Below are 16,259 nucleotides of genomic sequence, written 5' to 3'. Positions count from 1 at the left end.
GGTGTGTTCAGCTACACAACAGAACACTGAGGGGACACCTCATTGCAGGTACAACTTCCTGGGTAGGGGCAGAGGAGGGGCAGGCACTGATCTCTGCTCTGTGGAGACCAGGGACAGCACCCAGGGAATGGCCTGCAGTTGTGTCAGGGTAGGCTTAGGTTGGATCTTACAAAGAGGTTCTTCCCCCAGAGGGTGGTGGGCACTGAACAGGCTCCCCAGGGCAGTGGGCACAGCCCCAAGGCTGACAGAGCTGCAGGAGGGTTTGGATGATGCTCTGGGGCACAGGGTATGACTCTTGGGGATGGGCTTGTGCAGGGCTGAGGGTTGGACTCCATGATCCTTGGGGTCCATTCCACTCAGCACATTCTGGGATTCTGTGACACCAGTTGGGCTGGTCCCAGTGCATGAGGAGTCCTATACCCCCAAAAAATACTCTGGTTGCCCCTAGTGTGGGGAGGGGCCCCAAGTCCACCCCAGGGGGCCTGGAGGAAAAGGGGAAACCCTCCTGCAGGTGAGATGTGCATCAAACATGGATCCCCTACAAGTCACTTGTAACACCTCAGAATTTGTTATTATAACCCCCCTCAACCATCAATGGAGCCAGGGGGTCACTGCAACCCCCAGAATGAGGGGGAGGCTCCTAAGAGCCATTTAGAACTCATAAACATTGGTTGAAAAGAGAAGGATCCACCTCCAAATGGGGTAATCTCACTCTCTTCCAAATTGCAAGGGATTGATTTCAGCTCCTGAAAATTTGGAGACCACCATAAAAGAGTTTATAGCCCCCTTAATTGGTGGAAAGCAGCAAGATCCTCCCCAAAACAAGCTTTCTGTGCTCCTCCCTGAGTGGCCCCACTCCAGGTGCTGATGTCACACATTCCCCACACTCCCTCACAGTACCCCCTCAGGATAGGAGGGCACCCCAAAACCACCTCAGTCTTTCCAGACCCCCCATCTTACACCTCCCAAATCCAACTCCATTGCTCTTCAAGCCCAATCCCAACTCTACAAATTTGCATCCAAACCCTCCCAATTTCATCCCACCCCTCCTGGGTTTGCAGTTCACCGTCTCCAGCTGTTGAGTCCCCACAGGTGGGTTCAGGTTGTATTAAACCAGTTTGGGGGGAAATTTAGCCATGTTTGGTGGAGTCAAGGCATTATGAGGTGACAGATCAATCCCTCTCAGATTCTGGACTACAAAATGATGGAGAAATGTCACTTGGGCCTGGACACCCTCAATTTTGGAGAAAACTCCCCCAAATCCTCACAGAACCCAAAATCTTCCTGAATATCCCTTGAAACCCCAATGTCCTCCCCCAAATTCTAGCAAAATGGTGGGGATTTAGATGTATTTGTTCAATTTCTTAGTATTAAACTAAATTTCAAGTGATTTTAAGGGATGAAGATGGACTACATAAAATCAAAAACCAAAAAAAGGCATCATGTGAGTGTGCATGAGGTTGGGTTGGGTGGCCCATAAAGAGGCAGAGCCATAGAAAACTAGAATCATGGAATTATTTAGTTTAGAAAAGATCTCAAACACTATTTAGAATTGGTTTTATGCACCAGAAGAACCAAGTGGATGGAGCAGGTGAGATCGTTTACGGTCAAAAGTCAGCAAATCCCCTCTTCCCAATGAATTTCCCACATCACGTTGTGTGCCCATGTGTGATGGTTTTGACATGGCCAAATGCCAAATAATCACTTCAGTGGCAAAGTCTTCTCTTTTTTCAACAAAAAGCAAAACATAGGTGATAGTTCAGTAGCATATGGTATAATAAACAGAAGAGAAAAAAAACCCAAATGAAATACAAACTGTACAGTAAGGATAGAATTTTGCATGAACAAACATAAAAAAAAATCTACTTCCTCAGTAAAGACAAAGAACTGCTGGAGAGACTTGGTCTCTCTCCAGGAGCTCTGATATGCCACCCAAGTCCTTGCCCATGCAGCAGGAAGAACTTCTCATTTTCTATCTGAGATGATGTCAGAATATGGTATGTAATATCATTGGCCAGTAGAAGTCAACTGGCCTGACCCAGCTCGAGTCAGCTGGTTGTCAAAGGCCTTCTCTAAATACCAAAGCCTAAATCTGGGCCTAACTCAACCCATGACACCATGGATGGTCCTCCCCCTGTGTTCATTCAAGTGCCCACAGAGAGCCAGGAGGATGAGAACACCAGCCAGGTGTCTTCCCAACGTGGATCACTGGGAATGTGGGTCACCAGGTCTGTTCAAAACGTGGCTCCTCTGACGGGTGATGGAGTTGGAGCAGTGGATGAAGCTCTTCCCACATTCGGGACACCCGTGGAGCTTCCCTTACTGGTGGGTCCGTTGATGTCTGGTCAAGTGAGAGCTGCGGGTGAAGCTCTTCCCACATTCCCCACAATGATAAGGCCTCTCCCCAGTGTGGATGCGCCGGTGCGTGATGAGGGTGGAGTTGCGGTTGAATCTCTTCCCGCAGTCGGTGCAGCGGAAGGGCCTCTCGTCCGTGTGTGTGCGCTGATGCACGAGGAGATGGGAGCTGGTCTGAAACCTCTTCCCACACTCAGAACACTTGTAGGGACGTTCCCCAGTGTGGATCCTCTGGTGGCTGCTCAGGTTGGAGCTGTCACTGAAGCTCTTCCCACATTCAGAACACTCGTAGGGACGTTCCCCAGTGTGGGTCTTCTGATGGCAGATCAGGCCACGTCTCTGGTTGAAACTCTTCCCACAATCCCCACACTTGTAGTGCCGTTCCCCAGTGTGGATCCTCTGGTGGCTGCTCAGGTTGGACCTGTCTCTGAAGCTCTTCCCACATTCAGAACACTCGTAGGGACGTTCCCAAGTGTGGATCTTCTGGTGGCGGATCAGGCCACGTCTCTGGTTGAAACTCTTTCCACAATCCCCACACTTGTAGTGCCATTCCCCAGCGTGGATCTGCTGGTGGCTGATCAGGTTGGAGCTCTGACCGAAGCCCTTCCCACATTCTGTACAAGTGTAGGGCCATTCCCTGGTGTGACACTTCTGGTGGGAGTACAAGGCTGACTTCTGCCTGAACCTCTTCCCACATTCCCTACACATGTAGGGCCGTTCTCCAGTGTGGATGAGTTGGTGATGGATCAGGTGGTAGCTTCCCTTAAAGCTCTTCCCACATTCCAAACACTTGTAGCGCTTCTCCGGTGTGTGAAGCTCCTGCTGCACCACCAGGTCGGAGCACCAGCTCAAGTTCCGGCCACCTTCCTGGCACTGGGTGGGGTTTCCCTCCTCAGAGTACCTTGAGCTGGGGTTGGAGCCCCTGCTATTGCAGCATCTCTGTGGATTTTCCTCCCCGCTGACTTCCTGCGCTGTGGAGCTGTTCAAAACGGCCTCTGCCACCAGGTTCTGCTGGAGGGATTTGTCCTCCATGCTCTCCGTGCTCAGCTCAGGGCCTGGGGCAGGAAGGAACAAGGACACTCAGGGTATTTGCCTCTGGCCTACAGGGAAGGCCAAGGACATCCCCCCAAACCCGGCCCCGGCAGGACGGCATCAGCAGCAGGGTTGTCCTGCAGCCGGGGCCACGCTGGGCTGGAAGATGCAGCACAAGAGAGGGGCAAAGGGGCACTGACTTCCTCCTCACCTGCCTGGGGGTCCTGGCGCATCATTCTCTTCCTCACAGCCTTTTCCTAAATCTGGTTAAGGACTGGAAATGAGAAATCCTGGTTTGGGGAAAAAAAGACTAATTAAAAGCATGGAGAGGCCCATGTGGGCTGTTGATGTGTGGCAGGACACTGCCACTTGAGTAGAATCTGTGGAGATTTGTCATGTGGATGCTCACGGGCCCAGGAGCTGAGCTCATGAGGAACATCCCACCTAGACTAGCATAAAGGAGAGATGTTCCTGGCTCGATGGGCTCATGATGCCTCAGGTCACCTGTAAGGGGGCAAGGCCAAGAGGTGGATTTAACCATGGACACTATTTCTAAGGTTATCCACAACTGTGAAACATGTGCTTGCTAAACTGAAACCCCTGAGAAGCGGATGGTGACCCCAGTGTGGGGATGGTGACCCCTGAGAAGGGAATAGGATGATTCCAATGTGTGCCTCAAGGACATTTAACCTTGAGAAAACAAAGTAACTTGCTTTCTGAGTTGTGTGTTGCAGGACATGAACCATCAAATGAAGAAGACCTGAGCTGAACTGGTGTTGGTGTCCAATGATGAACTGATTTTTCCTGCCTGAAGTATCTACCCCATCCTAATGGACTAATGCCTACAATATGGAGGGGTGGAAAACAGCTCTAAAAAAGAATAAAGACTGTTTAAGCATGGGAATAGATAGATATAGAATATGAGTTTCACGTCGTTTGGTATGAAATAAGGGGTGGAAATTGTGGCAGTTTTAGCTAGGCCTGAAATTAGCAGTCTCAGAGAATCTACGTAGATTAGGACAGGTATCACCTGACTTAAGCAACCAAAGAAATAGTTCATACCACATGACACAAACCTGAGATACGAATACAGGAGTAGGAGATGTTCTCTCAGTTGCCATCATGTCTGCAGTGGAGGCAGGACACGCTGCTGCTGCCCCGCTGTGCTGGGCCTTGCTCCTGCCACCACTACATTGTGTTTTGTTTGAGTTCAGGGAAGTAGAAACATTTTGTTGTTACACTTTCTGTTTCTTGCTGAGTGTCTTTTGGGGTGCTTATAGAGCTAGAGTGATGGAATCTGTTTTCGGTGTGTGGTAGTTTTGGCTTTAGTCAGCATAGGTCCCCATTTAGGCCTCTGTTTTTAGCAGGCCTCAAAGGATGTGACACAGATTAGAGGGGACAGGTATCATCTGACTTAAGCAGACAAAGAGGTATTCCATATCATCTGACATCATCAGGAAGTGTCGAGGAGGATAACAAGCAAGGGGGGAGGAGTCTCGCTCCCTTTCGGTCCATACTTCTGACCAGGACGGTTCCGCTCCCTGACTGCTGATATCAGGCCCTGCTGCCGGTCTGTGTGGCTGTTTACCCAGGGACGTGAGCGTATTCCTGTTAATTCCTTTTCTCCCTCTTGCTGGGAGGTTTCCCTTGGGGAGGAGGTTTGGTTGGTTTGGACTTTCGCTTGTTAGCTGGGGCGACCTCGGTGAGCCTGTTGTTGTGTTCTGTCACTATGTGCTATTTCATATTCTGTGTTAAGCTCTCCTCTTCTCTGTATAAATATAAAAACCTCACCGTGTTTAAAGCCTTGTTTCTGCTGTTTTCCCTCACCCTCCTGCTCTGGGAATGGACTTTTTGACTGGGTACCAGGCAGTTGGCATTTTGCCAGCAGTTTGAGCGGGCTAACATTCTTTTTGGTGCCGAAACCCAGGACCTGACCAAGGGTATTGTCGAGTTTCCCGGGAGCTTGGCTGTGTTCCCGGGGATTGTTTAGGTAAACTATTGTAGATTATCTTGTGTTTTGGGAACACGTTGGGCATTGAAAGTAAACCAAAATAGAGAACAAATTGGTAATAGGCCTTTTGTTAATACCTTTCTTAGTTATAACTGTCAGTTTGCCTTTGTTAGTGCTTATACTATCTCACTTGGTGAGAGCTACTCTGCCTGGTACAGCTTTTGACTTCGATTTTCTTTTCTCCCTCCAATATTTGCCTGATTTCGACATAGAAGGTTTCATAGCAGAAGCATACACAGTTTTTGGGAGTTCTTCCTTGATGTTTTTGATGGCAATCGTGGGACTGGTGAAAACCCTAGGTGCATTGATAAGTTTGAAAAAGGTGGTATTATGCTGGTGGTTTTGGTCCAGGACAGAGCGAGCTTCAAATCGGGGTTTTAAAAGACCCTTATTGGGACGTTCCTTGAAGAAGCCACTGCCTGGGTGGCAAGGAAGATGGACTGGCCTGGGCATATTAATAGGGCGTTTGGCACCTCCTGTTACTTGGCAATTTACTCCAGAGGAGGTGCTCGACCCTAACAAGCTGGCACATTGCCTGAAGGAAGGAGGCCTTGCTTATTCTGACCCAAACCACCAGCTGCTTGCCTTCTATTGGGGTTTGGCCCATGCCTACCAAGCTCCAATAGAGCATTGCCAAAAAGTTACGGGGAGGATACAGGGACCCAGATTGTGGGGGACACTACAGACACTCCAAACCAGGCAGGTACCCAGATCAATCAGCGAAAAACTATTATTGCTCCTGTAGTGAAAAGGAAGTCATGGATAGGGACATGAGAGGGAGCAACATTAGGAGAGGGAGCAACAGTAGGAGAAGGAGCTGGTGAGGGGACAAGTGCGAGTTTTTTGACAGATGATACAGGTGCAGGGCCTTCAACAGAGGGGGCCAAACAATCACCCGGGAAACAGGAACAGCCAAGGGAAATTAGACAGGAGACCATAATATCCAGATCACTGACCCCAGCAGAACTGCGGGACATACGGAAGGAATACAGGCGCCTGCCTGGTGAACGAATTCTTACATGGGTGCTCCGATGCCGAGATGGAGGAGCTGGGTCTTACGTGTTGAATGGTCAAGAAACACAACACCTGGGCACTATTGCAAGAGATGATAAAATTGAAAAGGAGATGGCAAAGACACAGGGCAATTGCAATTTGTTGTTGCGACTCTTTGGAGGTGTGACTGGGGCATACTCGTATAGGGAGTCTTTACAGAGCTCCCTGAGGCAGTTAAATGCCTCCCTGACATCCGATCCCATCAGATCTTGGAAGCTAAACAGGGTCAGCCCTGGATTAGTACTTGGATGGGAGACCTCCTGGGAAATGCTGGGTGCTGTAGGTTCTAGTCCTGAGGACTTCACTGGCACTGTCCAAGCTCGCTCGGCCATGGCAGATGAACCTCAGGACTTAAACGGTGGGGCCAGTTCTGCGCACGCTGAGCCTCACCTAAAATCCACTGCGCAGGCTGGAAGGGCACACCCACGTGGGGACAGCCCTTCCCAAATCTTTGTTCACAAAGCCGAGCCACACACACAGAGCTCCCCTGGGAAGTGGACAACCATAGATGAGGCCAGCCAATACCTACGGGAACTGGCACTGTTAGAGCTTCTCTATGGTGATCCGCTCGAAGGACTTGCTACCACTAATCCAGAGTATGTCCCCTGCACAATGCCGATGTGGAGGAAAGTAATGCAAGGTTGCCCTCCATCGTTGGTCAGCTGCCTGCTAACGGTTCTTCCTGAGAGTGGTGACCATGTACCCCGGACAGTGGGTGACATGTGCAGTTGGCTACAGACAATAGAAGAGGGGCTTGACACTCTACAGGCTAATCTTCTAGACTCTAGGGGCAGCTCTAGGTCTCGTGACAGACAGGTCACTGAGAGAAGGGTGCCCTCTGATACCTCTGACGAAGATGGGACCGAGAAAAGGCCACGGTCTCGGTCTCATTCTTGATCCCGGTCTCATCCGCGTTCCCCTTGTACTGCACACGGCAAGAAGAGAAGCCCCAAGAGTAAACCATGTAGTGAACATGGATGGTTGTGGGCTAGCCTATGTGCACTGAGGGAGGACATGGAAAAGTGGAACGGTGAGCCCACCTTTAAGCTCAGAGCTTGGCTGCAAGAATTGATATGGAAGAAAGCTGGCAAAAAGGCTGTCCATATAGTTGAGGCAGAGACTCCGCAAAGGAAACATCGGTCTCCGAGACATAAAAGGAGAGACTCCTTCAACTCTGATGGAGGAGTCTCTCATAGAACATCACTGAAGTCAGATAGCGAGTGCTCGAACAGCGAGCAGCAATAGAGAGGCCCTGCCTCTGGCCAGGAGGAGGAAAGGAGTTTTCTGGACTGTGTGGGTTCGATGGCCTGGCACATTGGCTCCTCGGAGAAACCGAGCTCTGGTAGACACTGGCGCCCAATGTACATTGATGCCGTCGGAACACGAGGGTACAGAGACTGTTTCTATTTCTGGAGTAACTGGGGGGTCTCAAGACCTATTGGTGGTAGAGGCTGACATGAGCTTGACAGGAAACCAATGGGAAAAGCATTCCATTGTGACAGGGCCAGAAGCCCCTTGCATCCTGGGTATGGACTACTTGAAAAGAGGACACTTCAAGGACCCGAAGGGGTACCAGTGGGCTTTTGGTGTAGCCACGGTGATTGAAGAAAAGTCCAAACAGTTGTCCACCCTTCCTGACCTTTTCAGAAGACCCTTCTGCTGTGGGATTACTCCGAGTCAAAGATCAAGAAGTACCGATGGCCACTGCAACTGTACATAGGCGACAGTATCGGACAAACCGAGATGCTGTGATTCCCATCCATAAAATGATCAGGAAGCTGGAGAGCCAAGGGGTGGTCAGCAGAACACACTCACCCTTCAATAGCCCCATTTGGCCTGTATGCAAAGCAGATGGAGAATGGAGACTGACTGTGGACTATCGTGGCTTGAATGAGGTCATGCCACCATTGAGTGCCTCCATGCCAGATATGTTGGAGCTCCAGTATGAGCTGGAGACCAAAGCAGCAAAGTGGTACGCCACTATTGACATTGCTAACGTGTTTTTCTCCATTCCCTTGGCAGCGGAGTGCAGCCCACAGTTTGCTTTCACCTGGAGGGGCATGCAGTACACCTGGAGTCAACTGCTCCAAGGGTGGAAACACAGTCCTACCATCTGCCATGGGCTGATCCAGGCCACATTGGAGAAGGGTGAGGCCCCAGAACACATCCAATATATTGATGACATCATCGTATGGGGAGACACAGCAGCAGAAGTATTCAAAAAAGGACAAAAGATCATCCAGATACTCCTCAAGGCTGGTTTTGCCATCAAGAAGAGTAAAGTCAAGGGACCTGCCAGAAAGATCCAGTTCCTTGGGGTGAAATGGCAGGATGGGCGTCGCCAGATTCCAACCGACATCATCAGTAAGATTGTAGCAATGGCTCCCCCGACTAGCAAGAAGGAGACTCAGGCTTTTCTGGGAGCCATAGGCTTCTGGAGAATGCACATCCCAGAGTACAGCCAGATTGTGAGCCCTCTCTACTTTGTGACCCGCAAAAAGAACAATTTCCAATGGGGTCCTGAACAACAACAGGCTTTCAAGCAGATCAAGCAGGAGATTGCACATGCCGTGGCTCTTGGACCTGTCAGGACAGGGCCAGACGTACAGAATGTGCTTTACTCCACAGCTGGAGACAAAGGTTCCTCCTGGAGCCTCTGGCAAAAGGTACCTGGTGAGACAATAGGGCGACCACTTGGTTTCTGGAGCCGAAGCTACAAAGGCTCTGAGGCCAATTACACCCCTATGGAGAAGAAAATCTTAGCGGCATATGAAGGCATACGAGCAGCCTCAGAAGTCATCGGTACCAAAGCACTGCCTTTCCTGGCACCTCGGCTACTGGTGCTAAGCTGGATGTTCAAGGGAAAAGTGCCCCCTACACATCATGCCACCGATGCCACGTGGAGCAAATGGATTGCTTTGATTACGCAACGTGTTCGAATTGGGAGCTCGAATTGCCCTGGAATTCTAGAAATCATAACTAATTGGCCTGAAGGTGGGGACTTCAGTCTGGCAGAAGAAGAAGGGGAGGAGTCAGTGAGTCGAGCTGAAGAAGCTCCACCATATAATCAGCTGCCAGATGAAGAGACGCGCTACGCACTTTTCACTGATGGTTCTTGCCTTATTGTAGGAAAGAGTCGGAAGTGGAGAGCAGCTGTGTGGAATCCCACCCGATGGGTGGCAGAAGCCACTGAAGGGAAAGGTGAATCGAGTCAGTTTGCAGAACTCAAAGCCGTCCAATTAGCCCTGGACATCGTAGAAAGAGAAGGATGGCCAAGGCTCTACTTGTACACCAACTCCTGGATGATAACAAATGCTCTCTGGGGATTGCTAGACTGGTGGAAGAAAATTAATTGGAGGCCTAGAGGGAAACCCATCTGGGCTTCCGATCTGTGGCAAGACATTGCTGCCAGAGTAAAGAAACTGAACGTGAGAGTCCGCCATGTAGATGCCCATGTGCCTAAAGGTCGAGCTAATGAGGAACAAGATAATAACAGACAGGCAGACCGAGCTGCACAGATTGAGGTGTCACAAGCAGACCTAGACTGGCAGCAAAAGGGAGAATTGTTCCTGGCTCGATGGGCCCATGATGCTTCAGGCCACCAAGGCCGGGACGCAACTTATAAATGGGCACGAGACCGAGGGGTGGATTTAACCATGGACATTACCTCTCAGGTTATCCACGATTGTGAAACCAGTGCTGCCATTAAGCAGGCAAAAAGGTTGAAGCCCCTCTGGTATGGTGGACACTGGGACAAGTATAGATACGGAGAAGCCTGGCAGGTGGACTATATCACATTGCCACAGACTGGCCAAGGTAAGCGCTATGTGCTTACCATGGCAGAAGCGACCACTGGATGGTTAGAGACTTATTCGGTACCACATGCAATGGCACGGAACACTATTTTGGGCCTTGAGAAGCAGATCCTGTGGAGGCATGGCACTCCAGATCGCATTGAGTCGGACAATGGGACTCATTTCAAAAACAATCTGGTGGCCACTTGGGCACAGGAGCATGGTATTGAAAGGGTATATCACATTCCATATCATGCACCTGCGGCTGGAAAGGTTGAAAGGTGCAATGGACTGTTAAAAACAACTCTGAAACCACTAGGTGAAGGAACTCTGAGGAACTGGGATAAGCACTTAGCCAAGGCCACCTGGTTGGTTAACACCAGAGGCTCTACCAATCGCGCTGGTCTTGCCCAAACAGAATCCCTCCACACGGTGGATGGAGACAAAGTCCCAGCGATTCACCTGAGAGGCATGTTAGGGAAATCTGTTTGGATTACCTCTCCCTCGGGCCAAAGCAAACCCATTCATGGGATTGTTTTTGCCCAAGGGCCTGGGAATACCTGGTGGGTGATGAGAAAAGATGCCAAGATCCAGTGTGTGCCCCAAGGTAACTTAGCCTTGGGGAAAAACTAATTATGTGCTTTGAGTTGTGTTTTGCAGGAAACCAGACACCGGATGAGAAAGAACCAAGCAAAGCTGATACTGGTATCCCAAGATGTCCAACAATAAGGCAGCCCTAACCTGTGAACCAGTCAAGAACTTAGAACTATGACTTTAACCAAAAGGCGAAGGACGCAAGCTGAATTGATGCTGGTGCTGATGCTTGATGAAAGGACACCTTCCTCGAAGGACTGCATATGGACTATACATATATGCATATAAGCGCAGGAAAATGATTAATGTGGGATATGGGCTGTTGACATCATATGATATGAAATAAGGGGTGGACATTGTGGTAGTTTTGGCTTTAGTCAGCATAGGTCCCCATTTAGGCCTCTGTTTTTAGCAGGCCTCATAGGATGTGACACAGATTAGAGGGGACAGGTATCATCTGACTTAAGCAGACAAAGAGGTATTTCATATCATCTGACATCATCAGGAAGTGTCGGGGAGTATAACAAGCAAGAGGGAAGGAGTCTCGCTCCCTTTCGGTCCATACTTCTGACCAGGACGGTTCCGCTCCCTGACTGCTGATATCAGGCCCTGCTGCCGGTCTGTGTGGCTGTTTACCCAGGGACGTGAGCGTATTCCTGTTAATTCCTTTTCTCCCTCTTGCTGGGAGGTTTCCCTTGGGGAGGAGGTTTGGTTGGTTTGGACTTTCGCTTGTTAGTTGGGGCGACCTCGGTGAGCCTGTTGTTGTGTCCTGTCACTATGTGCTATTTCATATTCTGTGTTAAGCTCTTCTTTTCTCTGTATAAATATAAAAACCTCACTGTGTCTAAAGCCTTGTTTCTGCTGTTTTCCCTCACTCTCCTGCTCTGGGAGTGGACTTTTTGACTGGGTACCAGGCAGTTGGCATTTTGCCAGCTCAAACTATAACAGGTGGGCGGTGGAAAATTGTTGTTATATGTAACTTGTGTCGGTGTGTGCTATATTGTAGTTTTTTTCTTAATTTTTTCTATTCTGTATAAACATATATAATTAGTTTAAGTTTAAACCTAGTTTGAGGGGTTATTTGCTTTTCCTCTCTTTTCTCAGCAGAGGCAGTGGGGGGAGGAGAGGCTCTGGCTCTGTGTTTGGCAGTTGGCATTTGGCCAACTCAAGCCAAGACAGGAACTACTCCGAATCTCCAACCCCACTATCCCAGTTGCTGAGAGGCAATACTCAGTTCAGCTCTCCCAGAACTCTTTCGGATGATGCAAAAGCCTCACTACAGCTGACAGCCCAAAAGCTAAACATCTGTTATGCATCTTGGTGGGATCATAACCTACCTTTTCATTTGGCAATTACAGGAACACCTCAGCCATGTACTTTGTTATTTCAGTTGGACAAGGATCTGTCTGACCCTTGGCTGAGAGTAGAATGGCTATTTTTCCAAATCAAATGCACAAAACTGTTGCACATTTGCTGAAGCGATTGCCCATTTGATTATGAAAGAATGTCAGTGACTGCTGATGTGAGCTGGTCTAAAGACACTGATTGTATTTTTACTCCTTACCTCTTAAACGTTACAGAGGCTGTATCAGCATTCCCTGCACTTTCAAACTGCAATGATTGGCTTCTCTGGAACAGTCAGTATTCATCTTCTACAACACAAAGAGCTGCATCACAATTTGCACTTTTATGAAGCCCTGAAATGCCATTGGGAGCCCCTCGATGCTCTTACAGGGTTCACTGATAAGCGAGGAAAAATGAAAAAATCTGTCACTGTATGGCAAGGCCCTCAGTCTTTCTGCTGGCACTCTGATATACCGACAGTAGAAGGCTCCCCACAGATTGCTGTGCTTGCAGCAGTGGTTCGACCCCTTTCTAAGTGGCCACAGCCCATCAACATAGTCAAAGATTTAAACTATGTTGTAGGATTAGTATCTCAATTAGAAGATGCCTCTTTACGTGAAATTGCCAATCCTTTACTATTTGGACAAAAGGCAGTTAAATGCCTGACATCTGATCCCGTCAGATCTCGGAAGCTCAGCAGGGTCAGCCCTGGTTAGTACTTGGATGGGAGACCTCCTGGGAAATGCTGGGTGCTGTAGGTTCTAGTCCTGAGGACTTCACTGGCACTGTCCAAGCTCACTCGGCCATGGCAGATGAACCTCAGGACTTAAACAGTGGGGCCAGTTCTGCGCACGCTGAGCCTCACTTAAAAAATCCACTGCGCAGGCTGGAAGGGCACACCCACGTGGGGACAGCCCTTCCCAAATCTTCATTCGCGAAGCCAAGCCGCACACACACTATTTGGACAGCTAATTACCCTCTCCCTGCTGTTGAAACAATATTCATGTCATTATTATATTATATATATTCTATCACATCCATCTTTACCAGCCCCTTTGGCAGAAGGTAATGCCAGAGCAGATGCCCTTACTTATTCCCAAGTTGTTCCCATACCTTTATGCAGGCCAGATTATCTTATGCCTTATTTCACCAAAACCCTGAACATTCAGTTGCTGTGCAGACACAAACCCCTGGTCCCACAAGAATGGGAGGTGTTCGAGGCGGACTGAGAACAAACAATATGGGAACGTGGGGGCAGATTTCATTGCAAACAGTTACAAAGCACAGTATTTGCTGCCTTATGATTTTGTTTTTAATTTGCAGTTGGCCAGAAGGGGCCCAGGCTGTGCCACAGCCCAAGCAGAATGTCTGGGTCACTCTGGCCAGTGCCACAGGCCAAGATACTCTATGCCTATTTACAGCGACACCAACGGTCCCTTCCAATGCCAATTAATGCTGATAAATTCATGCAATTACAGCCACAAGTCAACTTTTCCTGGGTACAGGGTCACCCTGGATACCCATCCCACTTCTCCAAGCCCCTACACCTCCCTTTTGTTGGCCTTCTGACTCCCTGAAAACCCATTTTCCCCAGCACTATGTCACCCCTGCACCCTCAAGATTCAGCCCCAAACACTAAAATTCAACCCCAAAACACCTTACAGAAGTTTTCTCTCTTTGGTCTCTCTACTTTGGGGTTCTGGGGGGTCTCCCTTCTCCAGGCTGCTGGGGGTGCTGGGAATCTCAGGGGTTGCCCCTCTCTGGTCCCCCTACTTTGGGTTTCCCTGGGTCCCCTCTCTAGGGCCTCCCAGTTTAGGGATGCTGGGGGGATTTGTGGCCCACGCAATGCCCCCTCTCCTCTCTGCTTGGGGTGGTTGTGCCCAAGGGCTCCCCCTCTCTCCAGGTTGCCAGGGGTCCCAAGGGTGCCCCTCTCTGGGCTCTCCATTTTGGGGTCCCAGAGCACCCTGAGCAGAGAGTCAGGGCAGAAAGGACCCTTGGGACCCTCGGTATTCCTAAGTGGGACGATGGAGAGAGAGAAATCCCAGAACCCCAAAAAGGGTCACATCACAGACTGGGGGACCCCTGGCATTCCCAGGATCTCCAGCAGCCTGGAAAAGGCAGAATCCCATAGAGGGCCCCCCAAAACACAAGACACCCCCAATAGCCTGGACAGGGGGGATTCCCAGAACCCCAAAGTGGCGAGACCAGAGACAGCAAATTTCTGGGAGGGTTTTTTTGGATCTGAGTCTTGGTACTTTTAGATTCTTTGGCCTTAATCTGCATATTTGGGAGGGGTAGTTTACCCTGTCTTCATGATTTGGGGTTTTAGGGGATCTGTGCCAGGCACCTCCATTTGGGGACGTGGAAGGATCCCAGGATTTTCCAGCACCCAGGGATGCTCCACAAGCAAAGCCCCCTTTGGGGGTGACTCCCTTTATTCCCTACACTGTGGTCTCTCCTCACTTGCTTACACCGTTTCCTTTTCCAAAAGCATCATCCCCAATTTCCCCCTTTCGGCTTCTAGAAAAAAACAACAAATAAATCCCATTTTCCTGCTTTTCAGGACTACTCACGTGTCTCACTCAGCTTTAGCTCTCTCTGTTTCAGTTGTCACTCTGAGATCCCAGTTTGGGGATCCTGAGGTGTTTGGGGGAGGGTCTGGGAGATGTTTGGGGGACTCTAGGGTGACTCTGAGGATACTGGGGGTAGTTTGGGTGTTCTGGGAGGAAATTTTAGAGGGATTGTGGGGTGGTTTGGGGAGGTCTGGAGCAGTTTGGGGGTCCTGGCATGGTTTGAATTGACTAGGAGGGAATTCAGGGGTGTCTTGACGTGGTTTGGGGGTCCTAGAGAGATTTAGAGTGGTCTGGGTGGGGGTCTGGGAGTAGGTTGAGGGAATTTGGGCAGGTCTGGCTGCCATGGAAGGGGGTTTGGTGAGTTCTGCGGTGGTTTGGAGGAACTGGGAGCGGAATTTAGGTGAGTTTGGGGGCAGTTTAGGGGTCCTGGCCAGTTTAGACGGTCTGGAAGAGGTTGGGGAGGTCTGGGAGGGTGTTAAGGGGGGATCTCTGGGGTGTTTGGAGGGCGGAGGGGGGGGGGGGGGGGGGGGCTGCGGCGGGGTGTTTCAGGGGCTCCGGAAAATTCAGAGGGAGACTTGGGACATCCTGGGGGTCCGGGACAGTTTTGGGGGTCCCAGGTGGTGAGTTACGGGGATCTCAGGAGTATTTTCGGGAAGGATTTAGGGCGTTCTGAGGCGGATTCGGGGGTGGGGGGAGGGGCTTACCCGGCTTCTTCACCTTCACGGCCAACACGGCCCCGGTGGGGTCCCGGGGGTCTGTGAGGGGTGGGCGGGTCGTGAGGGACCCCCAAAACACGCCCCGACTCCCCGAATGACCCCCCAAAACGCTTCCAAATTTTCAGAAATTACCCGAAACTCGCCGCCATTGCTCACCTCGCCCGGCAGCGCCGTCGAGTCCCGCCCTCCGTCTGCGCCACCTCTGATTGGTCGCATCGCCTGCCCGTCACCGCTCGCAGCAAATCAGCGTCCTAGAACGCAGCAACGGAAGCGGCGCATGGACACCCGCTCCATTTTGAGCCTGTCCCGTACTACAAAGCCCATCATGCATCGCGGCCGCGCTCTGGCCAATCACTGTCAGGACTACAACTCCCGTCTCCCCCGCGCCCAATCAGGTTCGTTCCAGCCGGTTCGCAGCCACCCGAGTGCCCCCCGGACCCCAAACTGCCCCAGAAGTGCCCGCAGGACCCCCAAGTGCTCCCCCAATACCCACTCAGGTCCCTCAAATCCTCTCCTCTGACCTCTAAGTGCCCCCCAACTTAATCCAGGACTCACAAGTGTCCCCTTAAAGGGTTCTCAAACTCCCGGATTCCATCCTCGGAACACCAAGTGACCCCAGTGTCCCCTCAGATCCCCCAAATGCCCCCGAAGCACTCCATAAATGCTCCCTCAGACCTGCATGAGTCACCCAAGTGCCTCCCGAGTCTCCAATTCCGCCGCACCCTGACAAAGCCCCACAGCCCTCCCTTCCCATGAGGCCCTTCCCCGAGATTTGGGGCTCCACAGG

The 16,259-nt window shown here is 50.6% G+C and overlaps 1 protein-coding gene across 1 annotated transcript; it reads right to left on the bottom strand.

Annotated features, from left to right (window-relative positions):
* Nucleotides 1-257: 257 nt before the first annotated feature.
* LOC139684188 (zinc finger protein 551-like) lies at nucleotides 258-15,618 on the bottom strand. Its single transcript, XM_071579791.1, has 4 exons — nucleotides 15,461-15,618; nucleotides 12,404-12,491; nucleotides 3,599-3,677; nucleotides 258-3,410 (listed from the first exon to the last, which is right to left on the bottom strand). Exons 3-4 carry the CDS (start codon nucleotides 3,621-3,623, stop codon nucleotides 2,320-2,322), a joined length of 1,116 nt encoding a protein of 371 aa, XP_071435892.1. The 5' UTR covers nucleotides 3,624-3,677; nucleotides 12,404-12,491; nucleotides 15,461-15,618; the 3' UTR covers nucleotides 258-2,319.
* Nucleotides 15,619-16,259: the final 641 nt, after the last annotated feature.

Source organism: Pithys albifrons, chromosome 36 (genome assembly GCF_047495875.1).
Source record: "Pithys albifrons albifrons isolate INPA30051 chromosome 36, PitAlb_v1, whole genome shotgun sequence".
NCBI classification, from domain to species: Eukaryota; Metazoa; Chordata; class Aves; order Passeriformes; family Thamnophilidae; genus Pithys; species Pithys albifrons.
Note: the sequence above shows the minus strand (reverse complement) of the source record. Positions and strands in the feature narration are given on the sequence as shown.

Coding starts and splice junctions, on each gene's coding strand:
- LOC139684188 (XM_071579791.1), bottom strand. CDS start 3,623: ATGATGCGCCAGGACCCCCAGGCAG. Junction 3,411..3,598: donor GCGCCAGGACCCCCAGGCAG/GTGAGGAGGAAG, acceptor TTCCTGCCCCAG/GCCCTGAGCTGAGCACGGAG.